At 44.1% G+C, this 16,988-nt stretch overlaps 1 protein-coding gene across 1 annotated transcript in view; it reads right to left on the bottom strand.

Annotated features, from left to right (window-relative positions):
* Positions 1 to 16,988, bottom strand: part of EXOC4 (exocyst complex component 4) — a 436,574-nt gene that overhangs the window by 208,223 nt on the left and 211,363 nt on the right. The window contains exon 10 of the mRNA XM_064703095.1: positions 16,063 to 16,159. Coding sequence (XP_064559165.1) covers positions 16,063 to 16,159 — 97 coding nt within the window. The remainder of the gene's footprint in view (positions 1 to 16,062; positions 16,160 to 16,988) is intronic.

The raw sequence follows: 16,988 nt of genomic DNA, 5'->3' as shown, positions 1-16,988 counted from the left end.
AGTACAGGAAAAACAAAATTCCAAAGGGGGAGCTCCAGTGTGAAGGTCCAGGAAGTGACAGCCACTAATGACTTTTGACAATTTGACTTTTTTCCCCTTGTGGAGCTGCTGGGAGTCGCCAGCAAAGCCAGGGAACTCTTTGGAAATGGCCTTGGGGGACAGGGACACGGGGACATGGATCCCCAGGCTGATTCCAGCCAGAGAGAGATTTATGCCCATTAAAATCCATAAAAATACACTGTCAATCCCACTTATCCCGACTGGATTTGTATGAAAAGGAGAGGAAAATAATATATTTTAAATTGCCTTTGAAATTCAACACCTGGAGGTAAAGACAAATCTCCAACAGGATCCACCTGAGCTTTGGGAGTTGGAAAGAATTCCAGGAAAGATTTTATTTCAACTTCTGTTTGGATGAAGAAAAATTTCCTTGTTGTCACAGCATTGGACTTTTCACCTCTGTTTTTTGCTAAAATACATTAAATTAGAGGAACAAATGGTTATTAAATGCCTGGGTTAAACCTGGGTCATGATTTTAGGGAATTTGCAGTGATGTCATTCCCACCATGTAACTACACATGGACAAGTGCTTCCCTGGAGACAAATAAAAATATAATCAATTTACACCTTCTCATCCAAAATCGAGGCTAAAAATACAAAAATGCCTTAATTCAGCTTTCATTGATGCTTTGTTATCTAAATATATTCCATGTTTGAGCGGGTGTGGAGTTTGAAGTCCCAATACTGGATTATTTATCATAGAATTATTGAATATTTTAGGTTGGAAAGGACCTTTTCAGATCATGGCAGGGACATCTCCCACCATCCCAGGCTGCTCCAATCCTTCCTTGGCCATTGCAGGGATCAGGGGCAGCCCCAGCTGCTCTGGGAATCCCTTCCCAAAATCCCAGCCCAGGCTCCCTCTCCAGGGAATTCCCTCCATTCCCAGCTCTCCCAGCCTGGCATTGGATCCATCCCCACCCCAACTCCTCTCCAGGAAGGGATTTTGGGCTCTGGGGGCTTCACTGGCAATCTCAGCACTCCAGGAAGGGTCTCCCTTCCCTTTGCCATCCCCAACTTCCATAAAAACCCCTGGGGATGGATTCTGAGTGTCCCAAATGCCAGAATGGTTTGGGTGGGAAGGGCCCTTCAAGCCCATCCCATTCCAAGCCCACCATCCCAGGCTGCTCCAGCCTGGCCTTGGGCACTGCAGGGATCAGGGGCAGCCCCAGCTGCTCTGGCAATGCCAGCCCAGGCAGGAATTGCTCATTGCCAAGATGCCACCCATGGCTGCCCTCTGGCAGTGGGAGCCATTCCCTGGGTGCTGTCCCTGCAGGCCTTGTCCCCAGTCCCTCTGCAGCTCTCCTGGAGCCCCTGCAGGCCTGGAATGTGCTGGCAGCTCTGCCTGGATCCCTCCCTGCTCCAGGGAACATTCCAGCTCTCCCTGGAGCCTTCCCTGCTCCAGGAACATTCCCAGCTCTCCCTGAGCCTTCCCTGCTCCAGGGAACATTCCCAGCTCTCCTGGATCTTCCCTGCTCCAGGGGAACATTCCCAGCTCTCCCTGGAGCCTTCCCTGCTCCAGGGGAACATTCCCAGCTCTCCCAGCCTGGCTCCAACCCTGGAGCAGCTCCATGGATTCCTCTGGATTTGCTCCAGGTGCTGCTGCTGTGTCCCAGGGCTGGGGTCTCGCCTGAGAGGGACACACAGACAAAATCCCCCTGCCCTGCTGTGGGATCATCCCAGCACTCAGGGGGTTTTGCCAGCTGACATTTTTTCCATTTTAAATGAAGCCACCAGGGCTGGAAGGGATTTTGGAATTTGCAGAGGTGACAGTTCAGCAGTGTTAATCCTCACGAAGCCAGAACATTGCTCTGAACCAGAATTAATTCCTGCAGCAGTAATGGCACCGTGACATGTGCTTTCATCAAAATTCAGCTCTGCTGATTAAACATCTCCAGGAATTTGGTCGTTGCACATCAGAATTATCGCAGCAGGTGAAGGTCACGGCGAGCCCACACTTGTGCTCGTGACACTCGGGGGTTTTTTCCCTCCCTCTCTCTGTGTTTGCCAGACAAGGCTCAGGCCCTGAGCCAGCAGAATACAAATTTGGGAGCTCAGCCCCCCCTGCATCTGTGCATTCATTTGGGTGTGGAGAGGAGGGCAATGCAAATGGGCCCCTCTGCCTCCCCAGAGAGCTCTGCCCCATTTCCCATTTTCTCACCCACAATCAGGGGCAGCAGCACCTCAGGGAGATTTCCCCCCCTGCTGCAGCAGAGCCAGAATGGATAATGCTCCCTGGGGCAGAGTTTTTGTGGAAAACACTTTATTCAAAGCACACAATGCTTCTCAAACCCTGCCTGCTTTGAGGAACTCTGCAAAAGCTCTGATTTATCAGCACTCCAGGCATCCTGCTTGTTCTGCCAAGATTTTTGGGAAGGTTTAGGGCACTGGAAGAATTTGTGGAAAAGCACCTTTGTTTTGTTTACCTCGCTGAGTTGATTGACAATCTATAAATGATATTGTGCTCTCCAGAGCTGCTGCCTTCCATTCAAAGGACTCGGTGCCATTGCTTCAAAGATTGTATTTTGAGCATTGTAAAGCTCCTGATGGTGGGTAATTACAACAAATTATCTGAATAATTCTAATACTGCATCTACTCCATTACAAATGACAACCAGCAATTAAAGCCATCCCAGCCTTTCAGCAAACTAAACAGAAAAAACCACTTCACTCTTGACCTGGGCGTGCCCATAACTGATAATAAGCACCCATTCTGCTCACTGCAACAATAGTTCCCCCATCCTTGACAACTTCTATTTGTTGTTTTTTTTTAACAGGGAAGAGAAAATTTTTTAACAAAAATGTTCCCTAGGAGGCTCCCAAGGGATGCAGATGGGAAAAGTGGATTTTGTGTGGTGAAGAACCCCATAGGTGATGGGGTCAGCAGTGGGGACAAGGCAGCTGAAGGGGATCTTTTCTATCAGAAAATTAAAAGTTTGAGAAGAAAGATTGGCCTGGAAGCAGAAAACACAGAGAGGTTTTCACTCTCACTCCCACTTATCCCAACTGGATTTGTATGAAAAGGAGAGGAAAAGAACATATTTTAAATTGCCTTTGAAATTCAACACCTGGAGGTAAAGACAAGTCTCCAACAGGATCCACCTGAGCTTTGGGAGTTGGAAAGGATTCTTGGAAAGATTTTATTTCAACTTCTGTTTGGAAGAAGAAAAATGTCCCTGTTGTCACAGCAGTGGACTTTTCACCTCTGTTTTTTGCTAAAATACATTAAATTAGAGGAACAAGTGGTTTTTAAATGCCTGGGTTGAAGGACCCTGTTCCATCCCTGGAGGTGTCCCAGGCCAGGCTGGACGGGCTTGGAGCACCCTGGGATGGTGGAAGGTGCCCCTGCCATGGCACTGATGAACTTCAACCTCCCTCCAACCCAAACCATTCCATGCTTCCACAATTCTGTTCTATTCCAAACACTCAGTGCCATGAAAAACTTGGAATAAATTCCTGGGAAGGAGGTGAGACAACACTTTAGGAGGCAGGCCAAGGTGAGGCACCAAAATCCCAACGTTAACATGAGACAGCAACCAGCAACCCAGGGATTCCCTGCAATTAATCAACTTTTATTACCTTTTAGCAACAACTTTTCCTCAGTTCAGATGAATGACTGGCTGTCAGGGTGCACCACTGACCAATTTTCCCTCACATCCCTCAGCCTGGGCCTGTCAGGAGGAATGATCGTCTCACTGATGGTTTGCAGTGACAAACTGCACAACCCCAGGGAATAAATGAGGAATTATCCCAAACTCCAGACTTGCCTCCACCCTCTGCAAAGATGCAGCACGAGGGGATGGTTTTATCTCCTCCCTGTAAGATGATAAAGCTTTAGAGTATATAAATTTCCCTACTCTGTGGAGCAGTTCTGAGTTTCTGTCTGTCCACTAGACCAGGCTGTCAATTCACCCACCCCTAAAATCCACCAGGATTTCCTCTGGGAGATCTGCTAGAAAATCACACTTGCCAACATTTCTCCCTTTTTGTTGTAATTACTGTTATTTCTAGAAGGTCTCCAGCTTTTCTCTGTAAAAGGAACAATTCTGTCTTGTACCCCCTGAATGAGTTCCCTGGCTCAGGTAAAAAATATCCAATTTGGGTATCCCAAAACCAAGGAATTTTTGAGGGATCTCCACTTATTTAGCAGCATTATTTCACCTTACAGTGAAACCCAAAACCAAGGAATTTTTGAGGGATCTCCACTTATTTAGCAGCATTATTTCACCTTACAGTGTGGATAAAGCTTTAATTAATAAGGACTCTTGGAGTTGTGTCAGACCTGTCACACCTCCAGAGCAAATTCATTTGTAAAAATACAACTTGGAGACAAAATTGCAATAATGGAACTTGGTTAATAACAGTGGGAATTTCAGACTTTCAGTTTTTCTCATTTATTTTGGAATAAATCTGCACAGAATTCAGGACCATTCAAGCCTACACTTCACCCAGCTTCTTTCCTGGCAGCTCCAGCACCAGGATTTCCATGGACAGAGCAATTTCACACTTAGGTGTGAATGAATTTTGTCTCTGAAAAGTTTGGAAGTTACCAAAGGAAAGGAACTTTTGGAAATGCTTTCCAGTGATATTCCACAAACTGCAATTCCTGCTGAGCTCTCTGAAATTCAAGATTCCCAGGACCCAAAATAACCAAACAAAAGGCCAACGTCTGGCCTGCAAAATGTATTTATGCCTATTCTGCAGATCTCTAAAAGTCAACAGAATTTAAAGTTAAATCCCTCAGGAATACCCCACCAAAAAATCATTTTGTGTCACCACCTTGTGCTTGAAAAACCTGCTTTTCCATGGGCTCACATCCTTAAAAGGATTTTCCCAAGATTCTACCAGGACTTTTCTTTTTGCCACGCGCCCATGAAAACCCTGCAAGTGTTTGTGGAGCCACATCTGATGAGTCTGAAGCAAATAATCCCAATAAAACAGGAATAAATGAGGGTCCTGCACTGTAATATCCAGGAATTCAGCAGAAGGGGAAAATGCAGGTTAGTGGTGAAGGAACTTCAAACCCATTTTTTGGAGCTCAGCTCAGGAAACTGAAAAGAAGGGAATAGTTGAAATAAACAGTTCAGATTACCTTAAATGAAAATTAAACACTTTGAAAATCTGCCTTCCTTCTCTTTTAGCACCTGTGAGGGAGACAAGAATTCACCTCCATGCCCTGAGGGAACAGCTCTGGTTTCCCCAAACCACAACGCTTTAAACTGTGCAAAAGGTTTTAAAGAAAAAAAGCCCTGCAAGAAGAATCCAGGTAAAACACAAAGTGAGAGCTCCCACACTCCAAGGGAATTCCAGATTCCAGCTCCCCACCAAAGGCTTTTCCCAGAAATCCCTTGAGCTGAACACGTGATGTAAAACACAACCATGACAAAAATTTAAATTATTAATCTTTCCTTTCATTGCTCTGATGGCTCCATGGGGGATGTGGGGTCATTCCAGGCTTCAGATCTTTGCTTTTAACAGCAAATCCTAAACACAGGAATCACCTTTTTTTGTTCTCATCCAGCACCAGCTCTCCTGCCTTCAATCAAAAATTCATAAAGCTTGATGAAAGCAACCACAGGCATTGTGTAACAATTTTTAAGGTAATAGGAACATAAAGTGCAGCTAAACCACGCTGTGTTTTCATCCTTGGATTTCCCCAGTCAGGGAAAACCCTCACTGAAGTATTTTTTGAACTTCCATTTTTTGAGTCTTTCATAGACAGATTATAAATTTAGAATTTGTCAAGTTCTTTTTCCCTTTTCTTCCACCACAAAAATCAAAGATGCTTTTCTGGTTGTGCCGTGGGAGCTCTTCTGTTGCTCTACAGATATTTTTTTAGCAATGTCAGAGAATTATTTCCTGTATTTGAAATGAAAGTTGGGGCTATTAAATAAAGTTTTAGCGACTCCTGGAAGTTCATTTGTTAATAGCAAAGGAGCTGCTTGAAAAGCATCAGCTCCTACATGACAGAATCTCACTTGTGATTGAGGTTTTAAATGTTTGATAATTCTTGTGGCACTTGGGGACATGTGGTGGCCTTGGCAGTGCTGTCCATGGTTGGACTTGATGATCTTAAAGGGCTTTTCCAACTTAGTGAGTCTTAAAGGCGGATCTAAGTGTGGAACTTGGTGTTTTTTAAAGGAATTTTGTACCTGAGATGGTTTAATTGAATCAATGGATCTGTTCTGCCCTTCCAGAACTTCTGTGGCCATGTGGTGATCGCTGAGCTGCGCAGGGGATTGGATTGTTGGAACCCAGGACATTTCTCTGGATTGCCCAAAACCCTGCCAGGGGGCTCAGAGACCCTGGCACAGAGTCACAAACACCTGTGCCTTTGATTTTGACCCATGGAAAAATAATTACCAACTTTGTGTGAGGAGTTGCAAGCCACAAGAGTTTGAGTAGAATGATAGTGAATTTAGCACAGGGTGAAAATGTAGAACTTTGGGGTTTTAGAATGGGGGTTCAAGAGGCAAGATGGAGGAATCTGGGCGTGTCCTGTCCTTCTTCTCCTTCTTTTTATCCTCTATCTTCTGCTGTGATGGTGACACTTCTGGACTGGATTAGAGACAGACTGTCTAACATAGGTGATAGGTATTGGGATATTATTGTAAATAAAGTACATGTAGTTTTTAGTATAAAAAGATAACACCACCCCAAGCTGGACAGACCTCAGCAGGCCAGAGAAAAGAATTTTATAGATAAGAAATAATAAACAACCTTAAGAACAACAGCAGAAGAATCCTGACTCCTTCTTCGACTGCTGGGCTGGGAAAAGAGACTTGCACCTATCCCAGAGTCACTCTGACCAACAGAAATCCTGAGGTTGGATCCTGTTAGATCCCTCCTGACTGCACTGTTCTGTTCCCAAGGAATCAATAAATCACTGGAAATTCACGTGCCATCATCAACCCCTTGACAAAATCAGAATAATGGTGCTCAGCAAGGTGGGGATGCTCAATCCTCCTCCAGGAGAGCACGAGTGAAATGCTGGAAGGAAATTTAAGGTTTCCCAGAGAAACTCTGGCTGCCCCTGGATCCCTGAAGTGTCCAAGGCCAGGATGGACGGGCTTGGAGCAACCTGGGATGGTGGAAGGTGGATCTGGGTCATCTTTAATGTCCCTTCCAACCCCAACCATTCTGTGATCCCATGAAGGAATGAGCTCATCCTGCTTTGTTGGCTCAATGAGCACAAGCCTGGTTCAAAGTACCTCATTACCATGGAATTACATTAACACTCCTTTCAGCTATTCAGCCCCAGCTCTTGCAAATGTCAAAATTTCTCTGTTCCTTCAGCTTGTATTTCATCCAAAGGGAAGGAGGAGCTGGAGACATGTGAAATTTCTGACAGGCTGTTGATTTTCCCTTTGGATGAAGCATGTTTGAAAACTCCAAACTTGACTGATCTGCTGAAGCACATTCTCTGACAGACAATATAAAATCAATGCCTCACATATTAAGAGGGGTTTTTTTTTGGTTTTTTTTTTTTTTTTTTTTTTGGTGTGTGAGAGTTTTTGTTTGTGTGGGAGGTGGCAGTGAGGGGGGGTGGGGATCGCTTTATTTTCTGTCATGGAAAATGAACAGCCTCACCTTAAGGTTTTTATAAACTGTCATCTTTAATCAGACACACACACAGCAAGACTGTCAGTTCTCATAAAGCATCAGGGGGGAAAGAAAAAAAAAAGGCACAAAATGTGAAGCTGTTCCCCATCCCCTCTCCGTGTGAGTCCCCAATCCCTGTGACGGCCCCAGTCAGGAGGAAACCTTTCCTCAGCAGTGTGACAACAAGGAGCTCTGCTGAGCTGTGTCTTTATCCTTCACTTTGTCAGGGAGGAAAAGGGGCTGGGATTTGCCTGAGAGGAACATCCATCCCTGCTGCAGGCACACAGAAAGAACTGAACAGCTAAAAGCTTCCTAAATACTCATTAAATGGGGATAGGGAGGGAAAACATTCCCAGGGGAGGTGTCAAATTGCTCCCTGAAGGTTCCCATTCAGGGCAATGCAAAGAAGCCCTGAGTGGATGAGAAGTTGCACCAAGAGTGGAAATTCTAAAATAAAGTTTGGAGTATCCAGGTGAAAGTTCTGGTGGAAGGTGCCCTGACCATGGTGGGGGGCTGGAAATAAATGATCTTTAAGGTCCTTTCCTCATTTCCAGTGTTGAATTTTGTGTTTCTGTACTAAGGATTTGAGGTCTCTTGGTGCTGGCACTGCTGAGGGCCCTCCAGGGCAGTGTCCAGTTTGGGGTCACTCAGGAGTGTCCAGGGATGGGTCCCTCCTGACAGGAGAGACCTGGAGGGGCTGGAGAGGGTCCAGGGAAGGGGAAAAGGAGCTGGGAAGGGTCTGGAGAGGCTGAGGGAGCTGGGAAGGGCCTGGAGAACCAGGAGGGGCTGAGGGAGCTGGGAAGGGCCTGGAGAACCAGGAGAGGCTGAGGGAGCTGGGAAGGGCCTGGAGAACCAGGAGGGGCTGAGGGAGCTGGGCAGGGCCTGGAGAACCAGGAGGGGCTGAGGGAGCTGGGCAGGGCCTGGAGAACCAGGAGGGGCTGAGGGAGCTGGGAAGGGCCTGGAGAACCAGGAGGGGCTGAGGGAGCTGGGCAGGGCCTGGAGAACCAGGAGGGGCTGAGGGAGCTGGGCAGGGGCTGAGCCTGGAGCAAAGGAGGCTCAGGGGCCCTGGTGGCTCTGCACAAGTCCCTGCCAGGAGGGCACAGCCCAGGGAACAGGGACAGGAGCAGAGGGAACGGCCTCAGGCTGGGCCCGGGCAGCTCAGGGTGGAACCAGCAGGAATTTCCCCATGGAAAGGGGGCTCAGGCCTTGGCAGGGGCTGCCCAGGAGTGCCCATCCCTGGAGGTGTCCAAGGAACTCCTGGATGTGGCACTCAGGGCTCTGGGCTGGGAACAAGGTGGGGATTGGGCACAGCTGGGCCTGGATGACCTTGGAGGGCTTTTCCCACCTCAGTGATCCTGGGAATTCATGATCTCCTGATCTGAGCCTCATCCTTCTCACCAGAGGCCCCATCTCCCAGCCCCAGAGAGCAGGAAGAGATTCCCTACACCACAGAAGCAAGAATTCCATCAATTAAGTGATATTTTCCCACCCTTTGAAGGGAATCTCTCACAATGCAAGACCTGATGAAATCTGGAGGGCTCTTTTCAAGGACCTTTAAGTTTCCCGTGCACTTTACAGCACCTCAGACATTTTTTTTAAATTTACCCTGATCCTCTGCACATTACTCAGACTCAAACACAAACTTTAGGCAGTCAACACTCCAAGTTCCCTCTCCCAGCTTGACTCAGCCTTATTGATTTCTCTGAAATCAAGTATTTTAGGTTTGATTCAGAAAGCCAAAGGCATCAGCTCTCATTATTTAGCAGTATTTGTGCCACAGGGGGACTTGACATTTTCTATCTACTTCACTAATAATAAGCAACCCTTAGACTTTAAAATACCACAGATTTTTCTTAACCTATTTGGTGTGACATAGCATAGCTTAAATGTAACAAACTCATCTAATTTTCACACTCCTTTTGCTTCCCAAGACCAACAGTCCCTATATTATCAAGTATTAATTTTATAGTGTGCAATTACAAGATATTACAGCACATTTTAAAATAAAATGAGATTATTATTATTATTATTATAACCTTAGAGATGTAAAAGGGGTTATTGGTGAGACATGCAAGGGTTCTGAATTTCAGACCAATTTAGTGGTGTAGTTTTTAACACCAGCAGTACTTGATGCTCAAAGACCAAAGGATTTTAATGTCCCATGACAACTTTGCTGTCCCCTCACAATATTTTCAAAATAAACAGGATTTAAATTCTACATCCAGCACCTTTCATCTTGACACATCCTGATTTCAAGAGCAGCTTGGCAGGACCATTCCAATAAAACATCCCTGCCATACTCATGCCCCTGGGTGGATGCACTTGTCCTGCACCTTGGGCACTTCCCTCCCAGGGACAGGGAATTCCTGAAATCTGACACTTCACTGGAGAGGGAAATTCTGATATCAACAGGCAGCAAAAGTCCATCACCACCCTCCCCAGTTAGTCCCTAAAGGATTTTTTAAATTTAATAGCAGAGCAATCCCTCTTTTATTTGCATTAAAGTAACTGGAAAGAAAAAGAAACAGTTAATTCCAAATTTGCTGTCAAGCCTGCTGCTTTCGGTGATGGAGACTGTACAAAGGAACAGAAATACTTCATCCTACATCAAAAGGTAAAACTACTGCTGCTCTCTTCCCCTTGCCCCCATCAATCCCAAAAAACAAAAGGCAGACATAGAACTAATGCACACACAGAGCACTAAACTTTCCTCTTTGCATCCCAAACAATGTCGGCAGGGGCAAATTGGGAATTTTGCTTTTCCTTTTTGTTTTCCTCTTTCTCTGCAGACTCTGAGCCCCAGGGCAGTGACACCACTGGCACAGCCCAGCCCTGCCCACCTGGCAGAGGGAAGATCCCTCCCCTGTATTCTTTGCATCCCAAATGATGCCAGCAGTGGCAAATTGGGAATTTTGCTTTTCCTTCTTCCCTTTTCCCCCCTCTTTGTTTTTCTCTCCAGACTCTGAACCTCAGGGCAATGATCAGGACACCACTGGGGCACTCCAGTCCTTCCCACCTGGCAGAGGGGAGACACCTGTCCTTTATCCTTTGCATCCCAAACCATGTCGGCAGCGGCAAATTGGGAATTTTGCTTTTCCTTTTCGTTTTCCTCTTTCTCTGCAGACTCTGAACCCCAAGGCAGTGACACCACTGGCACAGCCCAGCCCTGCCCACCTGGCAGAGGGGAGATCCCTCCCCTTCATTCTCTTTATTCTTTGCATCCAAATGATGCCAGCAGCAGTAAATTGGGAATTTTGCTTTTCCTACTTATCTTTTCCCCTTCTTCCCTTTTCCCCTTTGTTTTTCTCCTTCTCTCCACATTTTGAACCCCAGGGCAGTGATCAGGACACCACTGGCACAGCCCAGCCCTGCCCACCTGGCAGAGGGAAGATCCCTCCCTTTATTCTTTGCATCCCAAATGATGCCAGCAGTGGCAAATTGGGAATTTTGCTTTTCCTTCTTCCCTTTTCCCCTTTTTCTTTGGTTTTCTATTTCTTTCCAGACTCTGAGCCCCAGGGCAATGATCAGGACACCACTGGGGCACTCCAGTCCTTCCCACCTGGCAGAGGGGAGACCCCTCTCCTTTATCCTTTGCATCCCAAACAATGTCGGCAGCGGCAAATTGGGAATTTTGCTTTTCCTTTTCGTTTTTCTCTGCAGACTCTGAACCCCAAGGCAGTGACACCACTGGCACAGCCCAGCCCTGCCCACCTGGCAGAGGGAAGATCCCTCCCTTTATTCTTTGCATCCCAAACAATGTCGGCAGCGGCAAATTGGGAATTTTGCTTTTCCTTTTCGTTTTCCTCTTTCTCTGCAGACTCTGAGCCCCAAGGCAGTGACACCACTGGCACAGCCCAGCCCTGCCCACCTGGCAGAGGGGAGATCCCAGGGGTGCCAGGACAATTCCTCTCCCCACTCCTCCTTCCCAAGGTCACGTCCTGGTGGGAAGTGACTTTTCCTTCCGAATCAGCGAGCACTTGGCTTTCTCCTCCATCCTCCAAGCCCTTTAATTGCTGCTTGATCCTAATGAGCTGTGGCTGATGGTAATAAATGGAAACCCCCCTGGCCTCAATATCCAGCATCCAGCACTTTGCTCAGCACCACCATCCATCTATCCATCCACCCATCCATCCATCCATCCCCTCCATCTCCCACCCTTCCCATTCCTCCCCCTCCAGCCTGGAGACTGCAGACATCTGTTCCTCAATTGTCTGGTAATAAACACACTCTATAAAGCATATGTAAAATGATTATTACCCCGAGGAGCCAAGTGCCTTTCAAATGCCAGCTGAAACAAATAAACATTAAGAAGAAAAAAAAAAAAAAAAAAAAAAAGACATCAGAAAAAAATAAAAATCCCCACCAAACAAATGGTACGACAGACATCGCTCAGGCTGTTCCATGTTCCAGAAGGAAGGGTGTTGGGATTGCTCCTGTGATTCCTTCTTCCAAAGGGAGATGTTATTCCTCAGCCCAGTAACTCCAGCAAAGGATGAAGGAAGCAACTGGGCTCCTTTGGTAACTTTTATACTTTGGCACCTCCCATGAAATGTAATTAAGGCAAATCAGAGGTGGGTTCTGCCTCCATTTCTAAGTGCAATTAGTTTCCAGGTGTAGTTAGGAAAGGCTATTCCCAGGAATCATCTCCTCTAGAACACCCACTTGTCTCTCAGAAATCCACTCTTCGTTTATTCTGTCGGTGGTGGTGTCATTAAGTGCTGCTAATTAATCTGGGCCTTGGTGTGTCTCAGCTGTCCTTGTGGAAATCAGGGAGCCACATCCTGAACAACACAAACCTCACTTCCCAACTCTGGCTCCCTGCTCTAAAGGAATTCAAAGGCAAGGAAAGCTTTGAAAACCATTTTTAGGTATTTTTCCTTACACTGCCCATGGTTTTAATTACTGGGATCGATTACTGGGAATGGATTCATTTGCACCTTACCCAAAGTTTGACCTTGTGTTCTTCAAAGGGATTTAGAGCCAAGTTCCACCCTCAGTTTGTAAATAAAAAAGGATGAAAAAGTGGCTTTCTAAGCAGCAAATCTGTCCCAGTGCTCGTGCACCTGTGATGTGATCAGCACTGACACCTCTCATAGCAGGAGCACAAAAGAGAGAATTTCCCACTGGTGAGTGTGAATGCTCTGCTTCAACTCTCCCTCAACATTCCAGGGCTGGATTTTATTTTAAATCCATCACTTGAAGTGATGCTCAGGCTTTAAATCAGCACACCAGGGTCTGGTTTCTCAGTCTGTTTAATACTTTCAGAAGCACTCAGCTGCCTCATGAAATCAGAGAGTCCATGCAGTGCTGAAGCTCCTCTGGCCACGTATTTATGGGGCTTTAATAAAAACAAGGAGGGGAAAAACCCTTGTAAATAAAATATTGATCACTTGAATTCAAACCAGATCCATTTCGAGCATGTACAGGGGACAGGGATGAAAGATGAGGTGGAGAGGTCATAAAGAGCCTCAAAAAGGAGAATAAAACAGGTGGAAACTTCACAGCTCTGCAGGAATTACCTCCAGGAGAGCTGGACATTTAAAACAGGAATATCTGGATAAGGGCAACAAGGATCTAACCAGGAGGTGATGATTTTATGATTCCATGTGCCAGAAGTCACTACAAGCATCAATATTTGAGCAAATTCACCCTACTGAGCATTTCAGCTCCAGAAGTCACTGCAGGCACCAATATTTGAGCAAATTCACCCTACTGAGCATTTCAGCTCCAGAAGTCACTGCAAGCACCAATATTTGAGCAAATTCACCCTACTGAGCATTTCAGCTCCAGAAGTCACTGCAAGCATCAATATTTGAGCAAATTCACCCTACTGAGCATTTCAGCTCCAGAAGTCACTGCAGGCATCAATATCTGAGCAAATTCACCCTACTGAGCATTTCAGCTCCAGAAGTCACTGCAAGCACCAATATTTGAGCAAATTCACTGTACTGAGCATTTCAGCCACTGGTGGGACAGGCCATGGCTATCCCATCAGGAACAGAATTCCCTTTAGGGAATTATTGTCAGCTTAAAAAATCCTGTGATCACCCCAGATTCTCTGCACCCCATTCATCACGATTTAAATCTCTCAGCACATGAAACATTAAAATGAATAAAACCACATTAAAACTCCCCAAACTCTCCCACCCCACAGGGAGAAAAGGGCAAACTGGGTCATTCCATGTTTTCCTGAAGTTATTGATGAAATCCTCAATGCAAAGGAGTGAAGATGTTGCAGGTGCCTGGCATGAAAAATCCACTGTACACAGCTACCTTCATCTCCATGCAATTATGTTTTATGAGGCAAATGATTCCTCCAGCCTGACTTGCAGGCTGGGAATGCAAAGTGAAGTGTTTGGGAGAAGTGCTATTTAAAGCAGAGCACTCGTGTTTCACTCAGGGAGAAAATAAAAAGGGGGAAAAATAAAGCAGGAAGGCAAAGAGAAAGAATTTCAATCAATGGGAAAGATCTCATCAATAAAAATAGGAGTATCACCACTCTCTGGGCTTGCAAGATGTCTGTAAATTCATTAATGATTTAGAAATTGAAGTCCACAACATCATAGTCACACCTTGAAGCACTGAATTTCACAGTCACGCCTTGAAGAACATTAAACTTCAGTTGTCCATCTCTTCCCACCATAAAATACTATAAATTATCCTGCAGCAGATTCATTTTTAGCACATTTCTTCAGTTTAAGAGACAGAGGTGGAAATGAAATGTGCTCATGGAATTCTCCACTTTGTCATGGGCACGTAGCAAGAAATAAACTCTTTTTCTTCCAAGGCAAGATCTTGCACACCATAACACATTTCAGGATGTTCTCAAGATTATTCCAATCCCTGCTGTTTTAACACCAGAAATTTTGATTTGGAGGCATTGATGCGTTTTCCAAATGGGTTTTTAAGTCCTGAGAAGTCACAAATAAGCTGAACTTTCAGCCACAGAGGTACCACGAGGAGATTCCTTTCTCTGGGATCAGATCCCAATATTTTTTCATGATTATTTTGTGACTTTTTGGGTTTAGCATTGCAGAAAGGCCCCTGTTGGATGACTCAGGACAGAGAATTCACACAAACACAGGCAAAGAGGGAAACGCTCTCCAAAGGTGCTGGGGAGAAAGGAAAATCCTCCCAGAAAAAAAGAGCTGGGAGGTTGGCATGAACCAATCCAAACTTTGAATTACTGAATTTCCACAAAACCAACAGGACAAACTGTTAGAAAAGCAGCAAAATTCAGGTATCAGGGGTGAATGATACAGTGAGGTTTATTCAAGGTTTGCTCTGTTTAAAGCTCCAGCTGTGACAATTTTGGTAATCACAGGCTCACTGTGGATCAGGAATTAATTTGCAGTCCCCAGCCCACATCAATGTTTCATCAATGAACTCACCGTGCAGCTCCTCTGACTTTTTAATAAGCACCAAGAACAGCGAGAAACAATTTGTGGCAGGTTGCAAATAAACTTCCCCCAGCTGAGGTCAATAAATGACATTGCTGGGTGACACAGGGTCACCCAGACAGGAAATCCCAGCTGACATCACAGCTCAGTTGGAAAAAGATTTAAATATTAAAAATATTTCAAGAAAAATATTCATTTTTCTTGAAATAAGTATTTTTAAATATTTATGTATTTTAGAAATATTAAATATTTCTAAAATATTTGAATAATTTAAAGTAATAATTAAATATTTAATATTTCAGGAAAATAGTAATAATAAAATTAACAAATTTATTTTAGAAAATATTTAATATTAAATATTCCTAAAATATCAAATATTTCTAAAATATGTAAATAATTAATAGTAATAGTAAAATATTTAAATATTTTAGAAAATAATAATAAATAATAAAATTACCAAATTAATTTTTGAAAAGTATTTAATATTCGATATTTTAGAAATAGTAAATATTTCTAAAATATTGAAATAATTAGAAGTCACAATTAAATACTTAAATATTTCAGAATACTACCAATAATAAAATTACCAAATTCATGTTTGAAAAATATTCAATATTAAATATTTAATAAATATTAAATATTTCTAAAAATTTTAAATTATTAATATTCATAACTAAGTATATAAACATTTTGGAAAACAATAATTATTAATAAAAATAACCAGGTAATTTTAGAAAATAATATTAAATATTTTGATATTTTAGAAAATAATTATTAATAGAATTAACAAATTATTTAGAAAAATAATATTAAATATTTAAATATTTTAGAAAAAAGTTTATTTTTACACAAAACTTCCCAACATCAACAACCTAAGAGCAGCCCCTTTGCGCTGGGATCTCAGAACCGGAATGTGCCCAACATCCCCACAAATCAAAGGTTTAATTCTACTTATTTTCAAGTTTTGCAGCTGTAGAAATGTGAAAAAGGCAGATTTTACCTGAGCAGGGGGTGAAAGATGATGGTGATGTTCCTGGCTCCTGGTTTGCACACAAACTTGGACCCACCACCTTCAATTAAGTTATCATCTGGTCCTCCTGGAAAATAAGGTGGCACAAGTTGTCTAACAGATCTCGACATCCCTTGATTTTCAGAGAGTAAGCGCTAATTAAACATTTAGCAAGCGATAATTAAACAGGAATTAAATGCCTATTTCCTGCTGAAAGATCAGTAATTAACGCCAGGCTGCGCTCTCTGTGCCCTCCCAGTGCAGGTGGGCTTGGAGGTGACTTTGGGCTCCTCATTCCAGAGGAATTGGGACGTTTTGGCACAAAAACCTCCAAATCCAGGCGCTGCACCTCAGGCCACGTGGTTCAGGTGTGTTTTGAAGCCCTCAGGGATCAGAAAGTCTCAGGATTTTTTGCTGGTTTGTGACCCCAAGATGTGTTAGAAAGTCTCTTTTCTCAGCCTGAGCGCTTGAAGGAGGAGTCAGAGCTCTTCAGTTCTCAATCTCAAGGTTGTTTATTCTTTCTTATCTATAAAATTCTTTCTCCTGTCCTGCCAAGGTCCATCCAGCAGGACAGAGAGAGGCTCTGCCTGCCCTTGGGGTGGTGTTATGTCTTTATACTAAAAATTATGTATACAATGTTTACAATTACTTCCCAATACCTATTGTTGGAATCCATAAAGTCAGAGGGTTTTTAGGAAATGGTTAAAAAAGAGTATTTAGGCCTCAGGATGTGGCCCAAAGTTCTGTTACAGCAGAAAAGTTTCCCAAGCAAGCAGAAAAGTTTCCCAAGCAGTAGACGGGACAAATAACAATACAACTTTGTAGATTTGGCTTTAGGATGGCAACAAGTTTATTTAATGTATATCTTTAGAAGGTTACCATGAATAGAACTCTGTTCTTTGTTTCTTATGAAGTAG

The sequence above is a fragment of the Zonotrichia leucophrys genome, chromosome 1A (genome assembly GCF_028769735.1).
Source record: "Zonotrichia leucophrys gambelii isolate GWCS_2022_RI chromosome 1A, RI_Zleu_2.0, whole genome shotgun sequence".
Taxonomy (NCBI): Eukaryota; Metazoa; Chordata; class Aves; order Passeriformes; family Passerellidae; genus Zonotrichia; species Zonotrichia leucophrys.
This window is presented reverse-complemented; position numbering and strand designations above follow the sequence as displayed.